The 23,057-nt window shown below is 45.3% G+C and overlaps 1 protein-coding gene across 1 annotated transcript in view; it reads left to right on the top strand.

Annotated features, from left to right (window-relative positions):
• The window catches only part of FMN2 (formin 2), a 340,034-nt gene that overhangs the window by 25,061 nt on the left and 291,916 nt on the right, over positions 1-23,057 (top strand). Inside the window, exon 2 of the mRNA XM_057539598.1 lies at positions 8,121-8,287. Within this exon, the coding sequence (XP_057395581.1) occupies positions 8,121-8,287 (167 nt within the window). The remainder of the gene's footprint in view (positions 1-8,120; positions 8,288-23,057) is intronic.

Genomic DNA, 23,057 nt, shown 5'->3' with positions numbered 1-23,057 from the left:
TTTGTTGCAACGGTAAATGGGAGTGTTTCCTTAATTTCTCTTTCAGATTTTTCATCATTAGTGTATAGGAATGCAAGAGATTTCTGTGCATTAATTTTGTATCCTGCTACTTTACCAAATTCATTGATTAGTTCTAGTAGTTTTCTGGTAGCATCTTTAGGATTCTCTATGTATAGTATCATGTCATCTGCAGACAGTGACAGTTTTACTTCTTCTTTTCCAATTTGTATTCCTTTTATTTCTTTTTCTTCTCTGATTGCCATGGCTAGGACTTCCAAAACTACGTTGAATAATAGTGGTGAGAGTGGTCATCCTTGTCTTTTTCCTGATCTTAGAGGAAATGGTTTCAATTTTTCTCCATTGAGGATGATGTTGGCTGTGGGTTTGTCATATATGGCCTTTATTATGTTGAGGTAGGTTCCCTCTATGCCCACTTCCTAGAGAGTTTTTATCATAAATGGGTGTTGAATTTTGTCAAAAGCTTTTTCTGCATCTATTGAGACGATCATATGGTTTTTCTTCTTCAATTTGTTAATATGGTGTATCGCATTGATTGATTTGCATATATTGAAGAATCCTTGCATCCCTGCAATAAATCCCACTTGATCATGGTGTATGATCCTTTTAATGTGTTGTTGGATTCTGTTTGCTAGTATTCTGTTGAGGATTTTTGCATCTATATTCATCAGTGATATTGGTCTGTAATTTTCTTTTTTGTAGTATCTTTGTCTGGTTTTGGTATCAGGCTGATAGTGGCCTCATAGAATGAGTTTGAGGGTGTTCCTACTTCTGCGATTTTTTGGAAGAGTTTGAGAAGGATGGGTATTAGCTCTTCTCTAAATGTTTGATAGAATTCACCTGTGAAGCCATCTGGTCCTGGACTTTTGTTTGTTGGAAGAGTTTTAATCACAGTTTCAATTTCATTACCTATGATTGGTCTGTTCATATTTTCGATTTCTTCCTGGTTCAGTCTTGGCAGGTTGTGCATTTCTAAGAATTTGTCCATTTCTTGCAGCTTGTCCATTTTATTGGAATAGAGTTGCTTGTAGTAGTCTGTTAGGATGATTTGTATTTCTGTGGTGCCTGTTGTAACTTCGCCTTTTTCATTTCTAATTTTATTGATTTGAGTCCTCTCCCTCTGTTTCTTGATGAGTTTGGCTAATGGTTTATCAATTTTGTTTATCTTCTCAAAGAACCAGCCTTTAGTTTTATTGATCTTTGCTATTGTTTTCTTTGTTTCTATTCCATTTATTTCTGCTGTGATCTTTATGATTTCTTTCCTTCTGCTAACTTTGGGTTTTGTTTGGATCTTCTTTCTCTAGTTCTTTTAGGTGTAAGGTTAGATTATTTATTTGAGATTTTTCTTGTTTCTTGAGGTAGGCTTGTATAGCTATAAACTTCCCTCTTAGAACTGCTTTTGCTGCATCCCAAACGTTTTGGATTGTCGTGTTTTCATTGTCATTTGTCTCTAGGTATTTTTTAAATTTCCTCTTTGATTTCTTCCGTGATCTCTTGGTTACTTAATAACGTATTGTTTAGCCTCCACGTGTTTGTGTTTTTTATGTTTATTTCCTTGTAATTGATTTCTAATCTCATAGTGTTGTGGTCAGAAAAGACGTTTGATATGATTTCAATTTTCTTAACTTTACTGAGGCTTGATTTGTGACCCAAGGTGTGATCTATCCTGGAGAATGTTCTGTGCGCACTTGAGAAGAAAGTGTAATCTGCTGTTTTTGGATGGAATGTTGTATAAATATCAATCAAATCTATCTGGTCTATTTTCTCATTTAAAGCTTGTGTTTCCTTATTAATTTTCTGTTTGGATGATCTGTCCATTGGTGTAAGTGGGGTGTTAAAGTCCCGTATATTATTTTGTTACTGTCAATTTCCTCTTTATAGCTGTTAGTAGTTGTCTTATGAATTGAGGTGCTCCTATATTGGGTGCATATATATTTATAATTGTTATATCTTCTTCTTGGATTGATCCCTTGATCAATTATGTAGTGTCCTTCCTTGTCTCTTGTAACATTCTTTATTTAAAGTCTATTTTATCTGATATTTTGCTACTCCAGCTTTTACTGATTTCCATTTGCATGGAATATGTTTTTCCATCCCCTCACTTTCAGTCTGTATGTGTCCCTAGGTCTGAAGTTGGTCTCATGTAGCCAGCATATATATGGGTAATTTTATTTTTTGTATCCATTCATCCAATCTATATCTTTTGGTTGGAGCATTTAATCCATTCACGTTTAAGGTAATTATCTATATGTATGTTCCTATTACCATTTTTAAAATTGTTTTGGGTTTGTTTTTGTAGGTCCTTTTCTTCTCTTGTGTTTCCCACTTAGAGAAGTTCATTTAGCTTTGTTTTAGAGCTGGTATGGTGGTACTGTATTCTCTTAGGTATTGTTTGTCTGTAAAGCTTTTGATTTCTCCCTGGAATCTCAATGAGATCCTTGCCGGTTAGAGTAATTTTGGTTGTAGGTTCCTCCCATTTATCACTTTAAATATGTCATGCCACTTCCTTCTGGCTTGTAGGGTTTCTGCTAAGAAATCAGTTGTTAACCTTATGGGAGTTCCCTTGTATGTTATTTGTCGTTTTTCCTTTGCTTATTTCAATAATTTTTCTTTTTCTTTAATTTTTGCCAATTTGATTAGTATGTGTCTCGGTGTGTTTCTCCTTGTGTTTATCCTCTATGGGACTCGCTGCACTTCCAGGACTTCGGTGGCTATTTCCTTACCCACGTTAGGGACATTTTTGACTATAATCTCTTCAAATATTTTCTTGGGTCCTTTCTCTCTCTTCTCCTTCTGGGACCCCTATAATGTGAACGTTGTTTTGTTTAATGTTGTCCCAGAAGTCTCTTAGGCTGTCTTCATTTCTTTTCATTCTTTTTTCTTTATTCTGTTTTGCAGCAGTGAATTCCACCATTCTCTCTTCCAGGTCACTTATCCGTTTTTCTGCCTCAGTTATTCTGCTATTGATTCCTTCTAGTGTAGTTTTCATTTCAGTTATTGTATTGTTCATCTTTGTTTGTTCTTTAATTCTTCTAGTTCTTTGTTAAACATTTCTTGCATCTTCTCGTTCTTTGCCTCTATTGATTTTCTGAGGTCCTGGATAATCTTCACTATCATTATTCTGAATTTTTTTCTGGAAGGTTGCCTATCTCTGCTTCATTTAGTTGTTTTTCTGGGGTTTTATCTTGTACCTTCATCTGGTACATAGCCCTCTGCCTTTTCATCTTGTCTCCCTTTCTGTGAATGTGGTCTTTGTTCCACAGGGTGCAGGATTGTAGTTCTTCTTGCTTCTCCTGTCTTTCCTCTGGTGGTTGAGGCTCTCTAAGAGGCTTGGGCAGGTTTCCTGATGGGACGGACTGGTGGTGGCTAGAGCTGTGTGTTGCTCTGGTGAGTGGAGCTCAGTAAAACTTTAATCCTCTTGACTGCTGATGGGTGGGTCTGGGTTCCCTCCCTGTTGGTTGTTTGGCCTGAGGCAACCCAACACTGGAGCCTACCTGGGCTCTTTGGTGGGGCTAATGGCTGACTCTGGGAGTGCTCACGCCAAGGAGTACTTCTCAGAACTTCTGTTTCCAGTGTCCTTGTCCCCATGGTGAGCCACAGCCACCCCCCACCTCTGCAGGAGACCTTCCAGCACTAGCAGGTAGGTCTGGTTCAGTCTCCTATGGGATCACTGCTCCTTCCTCTGGGTCACAATGCATACACTACTTTGTGCCCTCCAACAGTGGAGTCTCTGTTTCCCCCAGTTATGTTGAAGTCCTGCAATCAAATCCCGCTAGCCTTCAAAGTCTGATTCTCTAAGAATTCCTCCTCCCGTTGCCAGACCCCCAGGTTGGGAAGCCTGATGTGGGGCTTAGAACCTGCACTCCAGTGGGTGGACTTCTGTAATATAAGTGTTCTCCAGTTTGTGAGTCACCCACCCAGCAGTTATGGGGTTTGATTTCACTGTGGTTGTGCCCCTCCTACCATCTCATTGTGGCTTCTCCTTTGTCTTTGGATGTGGGTTATCTTTTTTGGTGAGTTCCAGTGTCTTCCTGTTGATGATTGTTCAGCAGTTAGTTGTGATTCCAGTGCTCTCACAAGAGGGAGTGAGAGCACGTCCTTCTACTCCGCCATCTTGAACCAAATCCCTTATATCGTATTTTAGATTCTACATATAAGTGATATCATATGGTGTTTGTCTTTTTCTTTCTGACTTACTTCGCTTAGTATGATAATCTGTGTCCATCCATGTAGCTTCAAATAGCATTATTTCATTCTTTATGGCAAAGTAATATTCCACTGTATATATGTACCACATCATCTTTATCTATTCATCTGTTGATGGCCATTTAGGTTGCTTTCATATCTTCGCTATTGTAGATAGTGCTGCTATGAACATTAGGGTGCATGTATCTTTTTGAATCATTTTTTTGGATATATGCCCAGCAGTGGAATTGGTAAGTCATATGGTAGTTCTATTTTTAATTTTTTGAGAAATGTCCATAGTGTTTTTCATTGTTACTGCACCGATTTACATTCCCACCCACAGAGTATGAAGGTTCCCTTTTCTCCACATCTTCTTCAACATTTGTTATTTGTACACTTTTTGATGATATACCTAGCAGTTTTGATGTGAAAGGAAACCAAGAAATGGGACAGTAGCTGACAGTGGGGAATGATGTGGGCTCATGGAGATTTTTTTACAGTTAAGCATGTATTTGTGATTCTGGAAACGTCCAGTCTAGAAGGGCGTGTTCATGATTCAGAGAGAGAAGGAACAGTTAAAGAGTGAAGTTCCATGCATGCAACAAGGAATTAGATCCAGGACACAGAGGGAAGAACTTGCTTTTGTCTGGAGCAGGGTGTCCACCGTGAAGCGTAGGCAGAGGAGGGTGCAGGTGTGGGTGTTCTGCGTATACAGTTTGTCCCAGATCCTTGCATTTTCTCAGTAAATTATTTGAGAGGGTCATCATCTCCTCATTGGAAAGAGTGGGATGAGGGGGACGACTGGAAGCTGAGTTGAGAATGCAGAGCAGGGTTGGGCCTGATTGACGTTTATAGTCAAGATAGTAAAGTGAGGACAGGCAGCGTGTGTGTCTTTCTTCTGGGGTGTTGACATGCTCAGGTGCAGGCGGAGGGAAGGGTGGGCCAGGCTGGAGTGTGTGTGGGTTTCCAGGCTGACGTGACAGAGGGAGAGGGGGATGGGGGCCTGGTTGTGGTGTGGTGCTGGAGCCTGGGATTGACCAGTGAGTGTGGGAGTAACCGTGTAACCGTGACTGATTCAAGGCCCATGTGGAGGCTGGAGGTTTAGCGGGGATTCTAGAGCCAGAGCCGAAAGAGTCGTGTCGGGGATTAGATGTCTATACACTGGTTTACTGGTGACCTGCTCTGGGCCAGGCCTCCCTTGAGGTTCTGGGTGAAAGTGGTGAACAGACACCAGCATCTGCTGAAATGGAGCTGACACTGCATGAGGAGGAGTGGTCCATGGGCTCGCAGGAGCTCAGGGCCCGGCTCTGGAGGCTGAAGGGAATAATGGGAAAGGGTGGTAGGTGCTGTTTTAGGGGGAGTGGGGGAAGTGGCAGTTGAGCAGAGATGTGGGTGAGTGAGAAAGCCTGGGTCATGCAGGCCCAGGGCAGAGTGCTGTGGTGCGGGAGCGCCAGGTGATGTCCAGGGAGCTGGAAGAGGCGGCAGGAGGTGGGTCTTGTGTCACGGCCTCAGCCTGAGGGGGACAGGGAGCCCTGAGGGCTGAGTGGACTTGGATGCTTGCCTGGCACAGGCGGCCCAGCCGGGTGGTGGACGGGCCGGGTCCTGCGGGGTGAAGGCAGGACTCAAGGTCACAGGTGAGTTACCTCTGTGAGCGTCAGTGATGATGATGATGGGGTCGAGTGGAGACCAGGGTGGTGAGTGAGGAGGTGGAGGGCTTTGTGAGAGAAAGAAGGGCCAGAAGGAGTGGACGCTATAGGAAGAGGGCAGGCGGGAGTGTCAGGGGCGCTGAGGGTTTGGAGGAGCCACATCGTTTGAGAGTGCCTGTGGGATCAAGAAGTCACCCCCACTCCCCATCCCTAAGCGTGTGGGATTAGACGTGACATCTCTATCCCAGATTCCTGTGAGAGGAAGGCCTGGGGCACCCGAGCTGTTGTGAAGGCAGGGAGGTTAGGGCAGGGCTCCCAGCCCAGGGCAAGTTTGCCACCAGGGGGACACTCAGGGCTGTTAGAGCTGGAAGTGCTGCCCAGGGGGAGGTGCTCGGGGTGAAGGGTGTTTGCCCTCAGGGCACGAAGCTCTGGGGCTGTGCTTCCATGCCGCTCCCCATCCACTGCTCATAAGGTTTTGGCTTGATGAACACATACACATTCATTCACTCTGGGACACATACACACGAGATCCTGTCTCCCTTGTTTTTTGTCGTATACAATATTGAGTTGTAGGAAAGGACTAATTTGCTGTCTGGCCATTTGCAGAGCTACTGTAAGATGGTCTGCATAAGATGGGTTTACTGTAATGACAATCACTTGAGAACTGAGGGATGTGGTTTCCTAGGTGTGTGGGTCCAGTTAGGTGCAGGCAAACTTAAGTTATGTAGGGGAAAAATAGTTCAGTTTCCCCTCAGAAAGTGTCCTGGGAGACCTGCAAATGCTCTCTAGTGACCCACAGGAACGGAGAAAACAGAGAGCCTCTTTTGCCCTGCTTTGTCATTCTACGTATGAGAGGTAGATTTTGAATTTAGTTTTCTTTTACAAACAAACATAGGAAGAGGCACTAAAATTGCATGGAAACCATCCTGCAGAACTGAACATGTATACATTTGAAATTTAGATGTGACTGATGTGTAGAGTGAGGCCTGGCCCTGCACAACCCCAAGCTGAGAATGCTTTTTACATTTTTAAAGTTGTTCAAAATGAAGCCAAACCAAGCCAAACCAAGGAAGAATGTGTAGCAGAGACCTTAGTTGGCCCTTAAAACCTAAAATATTTTCTATTTGGTCCTTTGCAGCGAAAGTTTGCTGACCCCTGGTCTAGACCGATATTTCATTTCCAGTTCTGACCATGATGTGAATGAGTCTTTGTCACAGAATCATAGCATTGTATTCATTCAGAAATCCTGAAAGTATTCATTGGTGCTTCTTCTGTGTGAGTGGACAGGTCTGCAGGATGTCTGCTGGCTGTCAGAGAGTTTATGTTATAGGGAGGGGGGTAGACAAATAATAATTTGTTATTAAACAAATAATTAACTAAAGTAATTAATGACACAAAGGAGCTCTGAAGGGAGCCGGAAGAGTGACCCTGGAGACCTCCTGTTTCCTCCACCGTAGATGATTAGTGTGGAAGCCAGCAAAACCACTCGCTGAAGGATAGTGAGTTGAGAGTCAGACAGATGAGGGACTGGCCTGTGGCTCTCGGTTCTGGGTGACCAGTGAGAGCAGACGCCCATTTTCCCCCTTCATTGTTCTGCTCTCCCCGCGGCTGGGACGCAGAGCCAAGGGACCAGGTGGGCCCGGGCCGCAGCTAGTACTCTCCTCTCCATATGCCTCTCTTCTCTTGTCTCTCTTCGGGAAGTAATAGAAACCTCAAGTGTAGACCTACCCTAGAGTGATGTTTCTGCGGCTCATATGAGAAGATGTTGAGTTTCTGTCACTCTCCTCTTCAGGGAGGCATTTTCTGCGGGCCAGTCCTGTCCCCTTCCAGTGGCTGGTGCCCGCCTCCCTGCCCATCCCGTTCCTGCCCCCCGACAGCCACCCCTCAGACTGTGAGGCAGCCTCTGACATTTCTTAGCCCACATGGTGACTCCTGGCTGCGTCCTCAGAGAGCCACCGGCCTGTTGACAAGGAGTGGAAGGAGGATTTCCAGTGAAACCCGAAAGGCTGGGTCTTCTTCAGATGGAAGAGGATGTAGGTCCCATCACGTGTCCCATTCTCTTTGGAGGCGGGAGGTATTCTGGGGGATGGGAGAGGGACCCAGAGCTGCCCTTTCCCGTGTGGTACCCAGGCCCACCTGCAGAATCTTCCCTAGGCACGGCAAAGCCTTGGCAACGGTGATACCCCAGCTGTGTTTGTCGGCCTCTCCTCCGGGAGTCTGAGCCAGGGGACCCGCCAGTGTTCCCGCTTAACAACTGTGTCTCCCCTGCAGGGCGAACTCTGCTGGAGAAGCTGTTCAGCCAGCAGGAGAACGGGCCTCCAGAAGAAGCAGAGAAGTTCTGCTCGCGGATCATTGCCATGGGTCTCCTTCGTCCTTTCAGTGACTGCTTCAGGGAGCCGTGTGGTCAGAATGCCCAGTCCAGCTCAGCTCCGTTTGATGTAAGTAGGAGAATTCACAGAACTCAATGGCTGTGAGGCAAATTGCAGTGGAAACAGCAGCTCTGATGTGTGTCAACCCATCGCCCTGTATTTAAAGACCCACATGGGATGCAGGCCTTCCTGCCCCTGCCACTCAACAGCTTAGCGCATCTTTTTCCTTTCTGACTAGGGTATTCTTAAGTATACTTGCCAAACCTCCTTTTCTTAACAGATGGCCACTCTTGGCAGTTTTCTAGCCTGCTTTAACCAGTGATGGTTTTTAAGTGGCTCTAAGTCGGTATTTCTGACTTAGCTGGTCATGTACATACCTTCAGAAGCAGCTCTGAGGGCAGGAGCTTTGTTCCCAGAAGGCAGCAGGTTTCTGCGGGCCCTGGAGCACTATTCCTGTGCGTTCATGGCTCATCCAGGTACTAACTGTTGACACGAAGCAGCACCGTCTGCTTCCTCCCCAGCTCCCACTCACCAAGAGGGTTAATACGTCAGAACAGTCACTCCCAAGCTGTTTGATAATTCATAACAAATGACAGCACAGCTGGGTTATCACTTCTAAACCAGAGTATTGCTCATCTTTCTCAGGTATGTGGTACATGTGCGACCCTGGGGGTTGTGATGAGCAGACTTTTTCATGAGGAAACTGGAGTCTGCTTGGCTCCCCGTGTGGAGCTCGGAGTGTATGAGGCAGGGTAAAGGTCTCATCCGTGTAGGTTGGTTACATCTGTGCCCCGCTTTTGACTGCACTCCTTCTCCTCTGTGTGTGCGCGACTGAGAGAGGGGTTTGGAGATGATGGAAATGAGCCCTGGCTGAGATCAAGTAGTGATAGTAAATAACAAAACGTCCATATGCGCCTGTTTTTCTTCTTCCTGTTCTTTAACCATCACAACTGTGGTCTCCCTTCAGTATTAGGAAAATAAACCACATAAAATATTGTGAGATCTTCTTGATACTTCTCACGTGAAAGAAGATTCCCTGGGATGTACTGTGACTTGTGAAGTTTCCTTCTTAAGATCAACTGATCTATCTATCTATCTGTCTGTCTATCTACCTATCCATCCATCTATCAATCGTCTATCTATCTGTCTGTCTGTCTGTCCATCTATCCATTCATGACATTGCAGCTAACCACTGCTCGGTAGATCTTTTTCTTCTATGAGAAAAATTGGATAATTAAAATTTCCCTCCTTTTTCTTTTGTGAAAGTGTGTTTTTACAGACACAGAACCTGGGGACTGTTGTGAGCTAAGAGCTTTATTGAGCTGTGTTCTAGGAGATACATCAGTTTGCAACTAGGAATTAGGATAATTATTGGACAGACAGAGGCAAACACTAGCTGTGCCTAACGCTTGCTTTTTGATTAAAACTATTCCCAAGTTGACTGAATTTTCTTCCCTTAAAGCTCAGAAATAAAGTCTTATCAGTCAATAAATGTGGAATTGGAGTAAACTGAAAAGAAAAGAATAACCCTATTCCTCCTTTTTAAAAAAAATTACTGAACTGGCTGTTTCTTACCTCCTACTTCCTCCATTCTTGTGTTAGAGAGACTAGTAGCCCCTCTCGGCCTTGTCATTTTGGGGGGCAGCCGGCTATGGCATAGAGAGTGAAAAGCAAAATAAATGCAGTCCCTTAATATGGTATGAAATAATTCTCTCAGAGTGGGGAATTTCTTTTGCAAATTTGTATGGTTGCATTTTCTCACTTTATTCATTGGCTCTGTGCTACCTTTCTACTTCCATGCCAAACCTAACACAAAACAAGTAGGAAACATTCTTCCAGATACTTAAATGGCAGTTCAACAGCAGAAATGTGCATTTATTGTATGCCTAATTGAGGATTTTCTTCAAAGCTCAGAAGAGCTAACAGTACAGGGAGTTATGCAAACTGAGGCATTAGTGGGGGAAGGGGGAGGAATGCACTTTCTGTAGGGAGAGAAGTTTCTGATAATTAGCCTCTCTGCTGGTTTCCAGAAAGTTGCTGCTAGGAGGATTTCTCACCAACAGTTCTCTTGAGGACAGTTGCCCCTTGAGACACAACAGAAATAAGCTCATGACAGGTCCTCTTCCCACCCTTAATTTTGCTCCCTTCCCTGAGAGCACTCCCCTTTATCTCCATCCACACGGAATTAGAGCACCGGAGTTTGATCTGGAGATCTTTTTCATGCAGTTTATGGATTGGCCTACTTCAGTCAACCCTCTTGATTCAGTTCCATGTTATTTTATACATTTTTAGGGCCTAACATTTTGCTTTAGAGATGCTATAGAAAATGTGAAAGAATTTCACATTTTCTCTCACATTTTAACTTGGTTAAAACTTCAAGAATACTGAAAGGCAAATAGTTTTGAGTGATAATGTTCATTCATTCACAAATGTTTACTGATTGCATTCTCTATGCCAGGCAGTGTTCTAGGCTCCAGAGCTGTATTAGTGAACAAGAGAACTAAGATTCCTCTTCTCCTGATTTACATCCTCTTCACAGTGGGGCGAGACAGAGAAAACACAAACATGTAGTGTAGGTAATGGACTTACATCAGATTCTGATAAGTGCCGTGAAGGAAGTGAACCTGTGGAATATGGTCAGTGAAGTGGGGGGTGGAGAGAGTGTAGAAGGAAGCCCCGCATGTAATGTCAGGAGCCCTGAGGGGAGGTCAGAGGGAAGGTCCCCCCAGGAGCCCAGAGGCAAGTGCAAGTGCCCCGGAGGAGCGCAGACACGGCCAGAGGGCCTGTGTAGCGGCTGTTTCAGGAGACGAGGACAGAAAGGACTACAGAGCCGGGACGTTCGGGGTCTTGAAAGCCATGGAAGGATAATGCGTTTTTTTAAGTGGGAGCTTTTAGAGGGTCTTGTGCAGGGGAAGAGCGTGTTTGTTCCGTGCTGCGCGTGGCTCATGGGCCCTGGCCTTGGGAGCTGTTCCAGGGGCTGAAGCAGGAGCTGGAACAGCAGGGGGGCTGCCACAGGAGCCTAGCAAGAGCCAGTGGAGGAGACAGAGGGGGCGGTGGGTGTGGGAGGGGTCCTGCCCTGCCGGTGGAGCTAATGGGACCTCCTGGGCTTAGACGAGGGGGCGATGGAAAAGGGAATCAAAGATACCTTCTTGGTGATGGTTTTAAGTGGCTGGTGGGTGGTTGTGCTGTTTACCGAGGCCGAGAAGATAGGCCAGATTTAGGAAGAAAGTATTGTAAGGACAGAACCAGTGTTCCTTATGTACTTTTCTTGAATAAAATTCTGTTTATTTAGAAAACTAATAACCTAGCATATCACCTGATGAACAATAGGTTTTGCTTTCTGCTGAGTGGAACGTCTGTGACTTAATTAAGGCCGTGACACTTAACCTTTTTTCAGCCACAAAAGGGCTGACAGCCCTTTTCATAGCCACATTTTCTCAAATCAGAAAGAAAGATTGGGGGCTTCCCTGGTGGCGCAGTGGTTGAGAATCTGCCTGCTAATGCAGGGGACACGGGTTCGAGCCCTGGTCTGGGAAGATCCCACATGCCGCGGACCAACTAGGCCCATGAGCCACAACTGCTGAGCCTGCGCGTCTGGAGCCTGTGCTCCGCAACAAGAGAGGCCGCGATAGTGAGAGGCCCGCGCACCGCGATGAAGAGTGGCCCTCGCTTGCCGCAACTACTAGAGAAAGCCCTCGCACAGAAACGAAGACCCAATACAGCCAAAAATAAATAAGTAAAATTAATTTTCAAAAAAAAAAAAAAATAGAAAGATTGAACTCCTTTAATAGCTCAGTAACACTGCCATTATCTTCACCTTTGCCTTTTGCTTTGTTTGTTTCTTTGTATTTTATATCTCAAATAAAATTCTAATCTAGAGCAATTCTGAAGATAGGAAGGGAAAATATAGGAATAATCCTCCTGCCTGCAGCTTGGTAGCATGTGTTGTTGAGTTGTGGATTGTGTTCTTTGTGGTCTGAGGAAAGACTTGCTTCTTTTGGAACCTGTTTCACTCATCTGTCAGGTGTGAGGGAAACTCTCTCTTGAAATATTTAGCATGGTTTCTAAATCCTTAGAAATAGCAAAGCATTCACTATTGTGACACACCATGTATTTGAAGTTTTGGGCCACTGCCCTGCTACCTGTGGACAAGGCATCTCAGCCTGCTGCCCACCATGGACCCTGGCTCATTGCCCGTTAGGTGTGGACGGAGGTCATTTTGCGAGAGTATGTTCAGGATATGGTCCCTTAAGACTCCTTCTCCTTAGAATGCCTTTATCCAAATTGAGACCCTTTTTCTGGGTCATACTCATCAGCAGCTGTTTTCAGCAAACCACAATTGTCTTACATAATTGTTGATTATCCATTAGCAAGCTCTTCTAGGATTTCTCCTTTCATAACTATGTCAGATATCACATAATCTCTTTACATGACAAAAAATAAAGCAAGTATACCTGGCCCAAGGGTTTTGGCAGGATTATATTGTTTTATCTACCTAATCCTTTAAAACAGATCTTAAGCATCTTTCTAGTAGAATATTTTTGGATGGGCTGATTTGGGTTTGGCAGATCTGCTGATTTTGGTAAATATGTAGTAATCCCCATGTTTTCCGCATGGGTGGAAGCCCCTTGGTGTGTGTATATGGGCATAGGTTTGGAGGAGTATATTCTTGAGGCTAGAATTACAGAGAAGGAAGACGTGAAAATCCAGACCAGAAAGGAATAAGAGAAACATGATCTTGAACCTGTTGAAAGACATCATAAATCAACAGCAAGAGCAGCCACTTCCAGAAACCGAATGAAATGCACTCTCCTCACTGTCATCAGTAGCCAGAACGGAGACTTCAGTGACAAATAGAAATGACCCTTTGTATTTAAATTCCTTTTTTTTTTTCGGAACAAGAAGAATACTTAGATGCTGTTTAGTCAAACCCACACGAATATTTTCCTGAGAAGCAATAAAAGCTATGATACGTCTTTTAGCTCTGAGAGAACGTGTGTGTATATAAAGCTGTATTTTTACTTTTGAAACATTACATACAGTATTAACTCTCAGAAGTTGCTATATTTGAAATGTGGCATTAAAATTATACTTAATTTTTAGCCCAGCTTTTAAAATGATTTTAGCTGAAATATTTATTTTCCCTGCAGACTTCTCTCTAATGTCAGCATAGAAGTCAGTAGTAAAATGGAAGATTTTATTTTCTGAAGTTCATTTAGAAGCCATGTTTTATATCTGTTCCATTACCTAGGTGATCACTGCATAATCCATTATAAGCAGGGTAACAAGAGTAGATTGAAGCTGTAATGCTTTCTCGGTTTTACTCACACAGTTGTTTTTTTTTTTTCTTTTTTTAATTTTAAGGACTTAGAAACGTCTAAAGCACCACCTTCCCCTGGTGAGGAGAGCAGCAGGGCTGGGAGACCAGCAGTGGCCCTGTCCCTCGCCTGCTGCCCACTTTCAGTCCCTCCCCATGTGCTGCCCCCGCCCTTGTTTAGCTGGTGTTGATTTCTGGTGTTTTAGGCTTCCTGATGCAGTTATCCACATTACTGTCACTTTCTGGGTGTCCCCATTCCTCCCGGCGTGGTTCCCGTTGTTGTCCTAGTTCCCTGTGGTCATCGGCTTTGAACATGAAACAGTAAGCTTTCTGATGTATCATCGTTCCACCATCTCCAGGTCCTGTCTCCGGCCACCCCACCTGTTGTTAGCTCCTCTGCTGACCCCTCCAGCTGGTCCATGCTGGGACTGTGTCAGCTTCCAGCAGGTGCACTTTCATCCTTAGGGCATATTTTTATGGTTACTGTTTTATCTGTAAATTTATTCTAAAAGTTGAAGAAGATATGCATACTGCAAATATTGCCCAGCAGAGGCAGTTCTGTGCTCTGATTTCATTTCCTTCTCAATATCCCAATATCACAGTACCTAGGACACTCAAACCAGGATGTTCCTGGGGTCAAGTTCAAACGGATTCTGTTATTTCAGTAAACAGTCACTTGCTCAGAAGTATCCCATATTTAGTTTAGTTTTCATTTGTTTTATCCCTTTCTTATACAGGGAGCCCCCATCCAGTGCAACAAAGTTTTTTATTGTCTTTTTTCTTCTTCTCTGTTCTTTCTTGTTCTTTTCCTTTTGTTTTTCTTTCCTTCCCTTTCTTTTCTTTCCTATTGGGAGAAGACACATGTAACTTTCTTTGCTTTTTTCTTCTCTATTTTCAGTATCTTGGAGTTTGTACTTCATTCTTACTGTTTAATGACATTCATTTGTTACCGATCCCAAGCTCCTTCTTCTCCGTGAAAGACAGACCAATAAGTCGGGAGACGAGTTGCTGGATCAAGGAATAATGACTTTAATCTCAAAGCTAGCCCAACGAGAAATTGGCAGATCAGCACCTCAGAAAGCCATCTTCCCTCCGTCCGATTGGGGCTCCTTTTATACAGAAGGGGGAGGGGCCCACTGTGGGGCAGCCAATGGCTGAGCGGGGCCGCTGTTACCTGGAGCAGGAAGGTGCGACGCCAGCCAGCGCCCGGGGCTGAAGAAGTACCGGCTGTCCCGGCAACATCGTCCTCCAGCTCTTGGTGGAACTAGGTGCACAAGCGGGGAGACCGCAGTGGCCACGTGGAGGGGGTTGGCGCCCGTTACTGGGATCGCTGTCTGAGGCGCTGGCACCTGGGTCTCAGCCCGCCACTGGCTTCACCGGTCAGTTCGTGACTGATGAGGTGGCCCGGGAGCTGCTGTCCCCGGAGCGGAACTCCCTCTTGCCTGCTTGTGCAGTGGGTGGGCGCAGGCACGGGGCCAGGCTGATAGGCTAGGCCCTACCCGAGCATGGAGAGGTGCGGTGGAGTGGCCCCTGCACCAACCACCCTGCCGGCGCCAGGGAAGGAGGAGGGAAGGGCCCATCGCGCTTGGGGTTTGGGCTGGGGAGGCCGCTATGACACTTTCAGTTCTCCTTAAGACTACTGCTGTGGTCTGAATGTGTGTGTGCCCCAGATTCATATCCAGGGATCCTTAACGCGATGGTGTTAGGAGGTGGGTACTTTGGGAAGCGCTGAGGTCATTAGGTGGAGCCCCCATGATGGGTTAGCGTCTTATGAAAGAGACCCTGTCACCCCTTCCACCGTGTGAGGACTCAGGGAGAAGGCACCAGATGTGACACAGGAAGATGCCGTGGCCTGAACATGCTGGCACCTTGATCTTGGACTTCTAGTCTCCAGAACTGTGCAAAAGAAAGGTCTGTTGTTCTAAGGCACCCGAAGTGTGGTATTTTGTTATAGCAGTCCTGAATGATCTACGATAACTGTGGATTTCCTCTTCCTATTTATTTATTTTTTTATTGAGGTATAGTTGATGTACAGAATTATATAAATTTCAGGTGTAACAACATAGTGATTCACAATTTTTTAAGGTTATATTCCATTTATAGTTATTATAAAATATAGGCAATATTCCTTGTATGGTACATTATATCCATGTATCTTATTTGTTTTATACATAGATCCTCTTTTAATTTAGATCAGGGTCTTGATATGCAGTTATGATTTACATTTCTTTTCTTTCACCTCCTCCCCTTTCTCTTGCCCCACCTACCCCTAGTTACAAGGGACACACACATTAAAAGAAAACCTCTATTGTCAACTGACTTACATCGACTTAAATAAGACGTGAAAACAAATTATTGGAGTTTAGTGGTTGAAATGGGCTCTAGTCAGACTGTCCTGGATTTGAGCCCTGGATTTTCCACTTTACTGTGCAAACTAAGGTAAATGGCTTAATTTCTCAAAGTTTGTCACTTCTGTAAAATGAGGAGTGATATAGTAGTTTCTGCATAAGAAGAAAGCATGAACACAAGTAAAACTTTTTGCACAGTATGGGGTGTACAGTGAGTGTTGGATGTGTGCAGTGTTATCGTATTTGGGGTCCCAGTGGAGACGTGCACAGTAGGGGGAGCAAACGGGGAGGGATGACTGAGTCCCTTTGTAGTTCGGGAGGTAGTACTTGGGGAAGGACCTGAGGGTCCACGAGGAGTAGACTGCGGGGACCGGCTATGAAGGAGTGTGTGTGCTCGCCATGGAGATGCAAGTGACCATGGAGTGCAGGTGGTTCTGGATTGTAAACTGGGAGACTGATGGGTAGAAAGGAGGCCAGATGTGTAAACAAGGACATTTATGCCATCCTGTTGATGCTTTTAAATAATTTTGTGTAGTTAAACCATAAACAGATTGGCATTTATAAAAGAAAAATTATTCTGGTGGCAGAATGGAGAATGGATTGAAGAAATTTAAAATTAGTGTCTGGGTGGTGGGTAAAAGTGACTAAACTGAAACAGGGGCAGTGGGGAAGGAAAGAGACAGATGTGGGAAATATTCAGGATTTACCGTTGTCAGGACTCGACGTTTGATTGAATGCTTTCCTTGGTTTCTGATTCAGACCTGTGGGTGGAGGGTGATTCTGAGAATGTGAAAGTGAGAACAGGTTTCAGGCAAGATGGTCATTTTTGTTTGGACATCTAGAATTCACGACTCCTTGGGACATGGTGGTGACAATTCTGGAGGACAGAGGAACTGGGGTTACTAGCATAGGCCATGAGTTATGTGCTAAAAAGGTAAGTGAATAAACCTCGTAAGTCAAGATACAGTGGAGAGACGTACATTGGGATAAAATTCTTACGGACAGTGAGGAACAGGTGTAGAGAGACTAGAGGGAATGGATTCACGGGAGGCTTAGCTGGAGGATATCCTTTAAGACCTGAGGGGCGGAGCTTGTCTCCTGATTCCGAAGTCCAGTCTGTGGAGTGATTAGACCTGAGGGGCTCAGGTGTTGGCTGAGACTTGATGCCTCCCAGGATGGTGGAGGATGTTCTGAGAATCAGGTGTGGAGTTGTGGGACAGGGAGAGGAAGGCGGGGCCATGAGAGGAAGGCGGGACCTTGGGAGGTAGGTGGGTCCGTGGGATGAAGGCGGGGCATCAAGAGGTAGGCGGGGCCTCGAGAGTTGGGCGGGGCCAAGGAGGCAGGCCAGGGTTCCCGCTGAGGGGGTCGATGATGACACTGCCAGGTGAAAGGGGCTTCAGAGGTGGAGAGGAGTTTGCACAGGGTGGGCCTGGAACATTCTCTAGATGATTCTGGAGGCCTAGGTTGTGCAGCCACGTTGTATGAGAGGAATCAGGAAAGTCACCTTTCAGCTCGGCTGTCACTTGCTTGGCTTTCTCATCTGCCTTGTCAGTTACCGTCTTGGGTCTTCAGTCCCGGCTCTTCGCTCCAGCCTGTGGTTCTCAGTTCAGGGCCACGGTCCTTCCAGGGTGGCATTGGCAATGTCTGAGGATATTTGGTCGCCACAATGGGGGAGGGGTGCAGCTGGCATCTAATGGTGGAGGCCAGGGGTGCTGCCCAGCACTTTACAGGACCCCTCCCCCATCAGAGAGTGTCCAGTACCAATGCCAGCAGTTGAGAAACCCCGTGATGACATTTGAGCGTATCATATTCCTATGTAAAGCCTTTTTAGTGGTTTTTCTTTCAGAATGAAGTCCAGATTCCTTGGACCTCCATGACCTGCCTGCTTCTCCAGTTCGTGACACACCTCCTTTTCTGTTTCTCCAAACCCTGTCCTTCACCTCCCGAGTGCTTCTCGGTTTCCCAGACTGTCCGTGGGGCTGGATGAGAGCTCCTCTTTCTGCTCCTGAACTGTTACTTCCTAGTTCAGTTCACTCTGTGTCAGAGGATGCTCTTCAGAGTCAGATGTCACTCCTCAGACACCTTCCTTCACCACCAAAGTCTGCATTTTCTGTCTCAAAGGACCTTACCTGTGTCATAATAGGCTACCCACTCTGCATGCCCCAATGCACATGAAATCTTCCGTGGAGGTGCCTTCGTTATGGTGCAGTGCTGCATCCCCGTGCTTACTGTAGAAACACAGATGTACAATGAACGCAGGGATCTGGTGTTCCCAGAGTGGTCAGAGCAGACTCTAGTCCCAGACTGTGGATTCTGGTCCATCTCCTCCACTTACTGAAGAGGTTGGGACAGGTATCCAAGGTCATAGGCTAAAAATTTTCGTGTATAATAATAGTACCTACCTCTGGGGACAATCTTGAAGATTAAATGAGATTAACTGATAAAGCATTTACCATAGCACCTGGCATGTAATAAGTGCCCAGTAAATACTAGCATTTAATATTTTTATTTTATTTCAAGTTTCTATCACAGAACTCAGCAGAGCTGTTCAGTAAATATGCTTTGATTTCACAAGGCTGGAGGGAAAGCCACATTGACTGAGGAAGGGAAGACCTGCAAAATCTATTAAGTGGATTGTTTTGAATGATCAGGAGTTACCTATATTTCATAATCATGTGAACTTGGACGGAAAGAAGGTGGAGGATGGATGGAGTGTGGATTTGCTCAGGAATTGCTTGGCTTGGGAACCGACTCTCTATTGGATCTCTGCTTCCAGGCTTATTGTCATTCTTCTTTCTTAATCTACTTGCTATTCTTGATTTTACTGGTGTAATGCCCACCTTCTTCCCACAACCCTCCATCCCCACATCTTTCTGGAGAGAGTAGGAAAAGCTGTGGGTCAGACACTTGCCAGTTTGTGAAGGTGAGGCCATCATGCCCACTTAGTGGTGTGCTCATGGCCACTTCATAGTGACCACGTGCTTCGCTGGGAAAGTGTCACATGCAGATACTGGCACATCACTTACTTACTTGCAGTGTCAACCTAAATAAAGGAGGTAAGCTGAGGCAAGCTCAAATGACCAGAAATTGAGTTTATTGGGGAAATAGCAGAGGACTTGCAATTCAGGAAGTCAGTTGAGGGTTCAGGGCAGCTCTATTTATGGGCAAGGAGTGAAAAGACGGCGTGTCCAGCCAGAGTTCAGGCAGTGAGTTCATTGGCTTGAAGATGGGGCGGGACTCTTGGCAGGTGTTCACTGGTCAGGAGACAGGTTTCCATCTTCTGTAAACCAGGCACTAAGGGGAAATCAGTCTCTTGGTTCCTCAGTTTGTTTCCTGGGGGTGCGTGCGTGAGAGTCTCCCTCCCCTCCTCCAGTTCCATTTCGGGCTGAAATCCTCTCATGGTCACTTTCGCTCGCTCTGTTGTGTGTGTGTCCAGCATACTTTGTAGATAATGTGTCCTGAATGAATGAGAGTATCGCTGTCTACAAGGATGTCTGCTTTACTCAGAATTCCTGAGACAGAGGGACCCAAGGGCTAGAGGTTGGTTTATACTCAACATTGTTCTTTTCTCTCACGGACTCTACCACGTGGAATACACTTAATTTTCCTGGCTGGATAATCCTTGTAGGATAAAATTATGGAAGGGAACAGTCAATAAGTATAAACAGGAAGAAATCTGCTTACTATTCTTAGTTTTCTTCAAGGGGCATTTTTTCATCCGATTTTATTTTTAGTTAAAAAAAGATGATTTCCTAAATAATATAAGTGGATTGTGTCAAGAAGTTCCGAGTTGGTTTCTTTCTTTGCTGGCTGTACATTTGCATGGTTTTTAAATAGTTGTATTAGTAACCTTTCTTTAGCACAGGCTTGATTGTATTGTGGTCAGGTTACAACCCCTAGGATTGTAGTCATACGGTTCAGTGTGAAGGAGAAGGATTTTAATACATGGTTTGAAAATTATTTCTCTGCACTCCATCATTTTATGATTGTATGTAGTAATCAGTATCCAAGATTTTATGCATATGAATTGAAGCACGTATATTTTGAGATTATTTTATTTTTTTGACCTGGTATGTGGTTTAGTAAATTTCTAACATGTGCTGCTTTCTGTGTATTTTATTTTAGAAGGCAAAAGAGCTGATTCCCCTACCACCTCCTCCCCCCATTATGATCAATTCCAGAGTATTGTTGCAAAAGTAGCGATGGTACGGTTGTTATTACCTCACCACAGTGTTCTGAGCTTATAGGAAATGCTGCCAGGACTTTTATGGATTTCAGGATAATCCCCAGCCATGAAGGTCATTGACATTCAGAAAAATCAACTTTCAAAAACTTATTTGTGGGACTTCCCTGGTGGCGCAGTGGTTAAGAATCCGCCCACCAATGCAGGGGACACAGGTTTGAGCCCTGGTCCGGGAAGATCCCACATGCCGCAGAGCAACTAAGCCCGTACGCCGTCTATGCTCTAGAGCCTGCAAGCCATAACTACTGAACCGTGTGCCACAACTACTGAAGGCTGTGTGCTCTAGGGCCTGCGTGCTGCAACTACTAAAGCCCATGCTCTGCAACAGGAGAAGCCACGGCCATGAAAAGCCCACGTACCGCAACGAAGAGTAGCTCCCGCTCACTGCAACTAGAGAAAGCCCGCGTGCAGCAATGAAGATGTAACGCAGCCGAAAAATTACTAAATTTAAAAATAAATTTAAAAATGTCTTAAAAAATAATATTAAAAAGACCCCTCATTTGTGGCAGTCACACTTTTTAAGTTAATGATGCACTTTTTTCTCTGTGGTTTGTTTTTCCTCATTTAAGGGGCATGCCCTTCTGTATGCCTGTTTTGCCTTCACAAGTGGCGCTTTTTATTACTCCTTTGGCAAACTGGGTGATGCAGAATTCATTTTGAGTTTATAAGATGGACTTTTATTAAAATGGGTGACTCAGTCCAACTTTTCTGTCGTGATTTTCTTGTCTTTCTCCTGGATGTGCACTGAATAGTAATCAGTTGTGTGGGTGTGACTCGCATTTTGGTGGCCTCCTTCTCCCATCTCAAGAGCCAGGAGGAGTGCAGAACCTGAAGGGCCCTTGGACCCAGAGGACACCAGCCAATCAGGAGCTTAGAGGGCTTTTCCTCCAGAGTTTTACTAGCCTTTGGAAATCTGAAAGATGATTTATTTCCTTTGTATTACTTTATTGTCTAGATGAGGGGTTGGCACAGTTCATTAAAGTTGGCCAGAGGAAGACATCTTAGGCTTTAGTAACTGTTTCACAGCCTCTGTCACAGTACCCAGCTCTGCTGTCATCCTGTGAGAGCCGCCATGGACAATGTGCAGTGAATAAGCGTGACTGCTATTTCCTAACAAGACTTCATTTTCAAACACGGGCAGCAGCTGCAGTTTGCTGGCTCCTGGTCTATACTTAGGTAAAACGTAAAATGTAAATGTATTGTGTCAGTGTGACTTTTCTATCCGTCTCTAACCATGTGTGGTCACCAGCCAGTCACATAATAGTTAGTGACTTTTTTTCATGAAAAATGCAGCTCCTCTCCCTGTGCTGTGTCTCTCACTGTCCGAGGGGCTGCCAGGTGGGCAGGTGCAATGGCACAGTGTTTCGTGGGGACAGAAGACTTGAGTTCCGAGTGGTCATTGTGGCTGGACCAGTGTCCAGCGTGAGGGGTGGGCATGGGGGGGGGGTCATCGGCAGAGAAGATTCTGGGGGATACCCAGAGCCCTTGATGGAGGCTTCTGGAAGACGGGTTTAGGAATTGGAACTCAATCCCAGGAGCGGTGGGGAACCACTGGAGGGTTTTACGCAGAGGAATGTTTTGTGTGTTTATTTATTTATTTATTTACCATGCAGAACACTAAACTTTATTCACTTCGTATATTTAACAGTTCTAAAGTATTTACTTCTTGCTTTGACAAAAGAATGAAAAATACAGGCGCACTGAGCAACTCCTCTTTAGGAGAAAAGGGTTATATATACAGCTGCAGAGAGTTATGGTTCCTCCTTGACATATGACGAAAAACAGTAATAAAAAAGTGCTTCATTGATCAACAAAGGGCTAAGAGCTGCAAGCATTTATTCACACTCTACATCAGACCCAAGAAACCCGTATCGTAACCTCTGGCACCTGTCACGAGGACCTGCACAATCTTTAATTAGACTGACTGCTCCCTACCTGCAAGGCCAGACCACACAGAGTGTGGAGAACTTACACCCTATTTCACTAAATTCAAATTCTCAGCAACCTGCTGCCACTGGGAAGTCAGAGACACGCTCAGTTGCTCTTGGCTTTACCTGGACTGACAGTTCCATGGAAGGCTTCTGGGCCACATGTTAACTACACCCAGGCACACACAGGAGCCAGCTTCCTGAGCCACAACTTGCCCTTAGCCAGGGAACTGCTTCCAAAGGGTCAGGAGGGTTCCCAGGCCTCACCCCCACTGCCCACCACAATCCACACTGTTAGTAGTTAGCAGCTGTTAGCAGAGCCAGGCATGGCCCTTCCCCCGAGAGGGAGGGCAGGCACAAAACATGGATGCTGAGATCACAAAGCACAGACCTAAACTCAGCAGAGGAGTGTTTTAGAGACACCTTTCTTGGTGCTTGTGGAGTCTGGACCGAGGGGTGTTCTGTGGGTCTGACTTGGAGGCTGGAAGATTCTGAGGAAGATGAAATGGGAATCCAGGGGAACGGAGGTGCTGCCCTTAGCTATGGACATGGTGCTGGGGATGAAGAAGGGGCAGTTCTGATGATACTGGTAGATTAGTGGTTCTCCCAAAGAGAGCAGGCAGTGAATCACCTGGAGGACTTATGACCACAATTGCTAGGCCTGCCCCAGAGGTTCTGAGTCAGGAGGTCTGAGCTGGGTTCCCAGGTAATGCTGCTGCAGGTGGTCCGTGACCACACTCTGAGAAGCTCTGTCTTGGAAGGTCCAGATGTCAAGCCTCAGGGATTTGGCTGATGATATAAAGGCAAGGGAGAGGGCAGGAATAAGGAGGGTATGTGCCCAGATTTCCGGCTTGGGCGACAGGGGAGAGGGTGGTGCTGTTTACTGTGTGAAGTACAGGAGGAGTGGGTTGGGAGAACAGTTAGTTCAGTTTAGGTCTTACGGAATTTGGGGATAGTCTCCTGAAAGATAAGCAAAAGTAACTGGTTATGTGTGTCTAGGCGT

The sequence above is a fragment of the Balaenoptera acutorostrata genome, unplaced genomic scaffold, assembly GCF_949987535.1.
Source record: "Balaenoptera acutorostrata unplaced genomic scaffold, mBalAcu1.1 scaffold_61, whole genome shotgun sequence".
NCBI lineage: Eukaryota > Metazoa > Chordata > Mammalia > Artiodactyla > Balaenopteridae > Balaenoptera > Balaenoptera acutorostrata.
The sequence above is the reverse complement of the archived record's forward strand: the minus strand, read 5'-3'. Positions and strand labels throughout refer to the sequence as shown.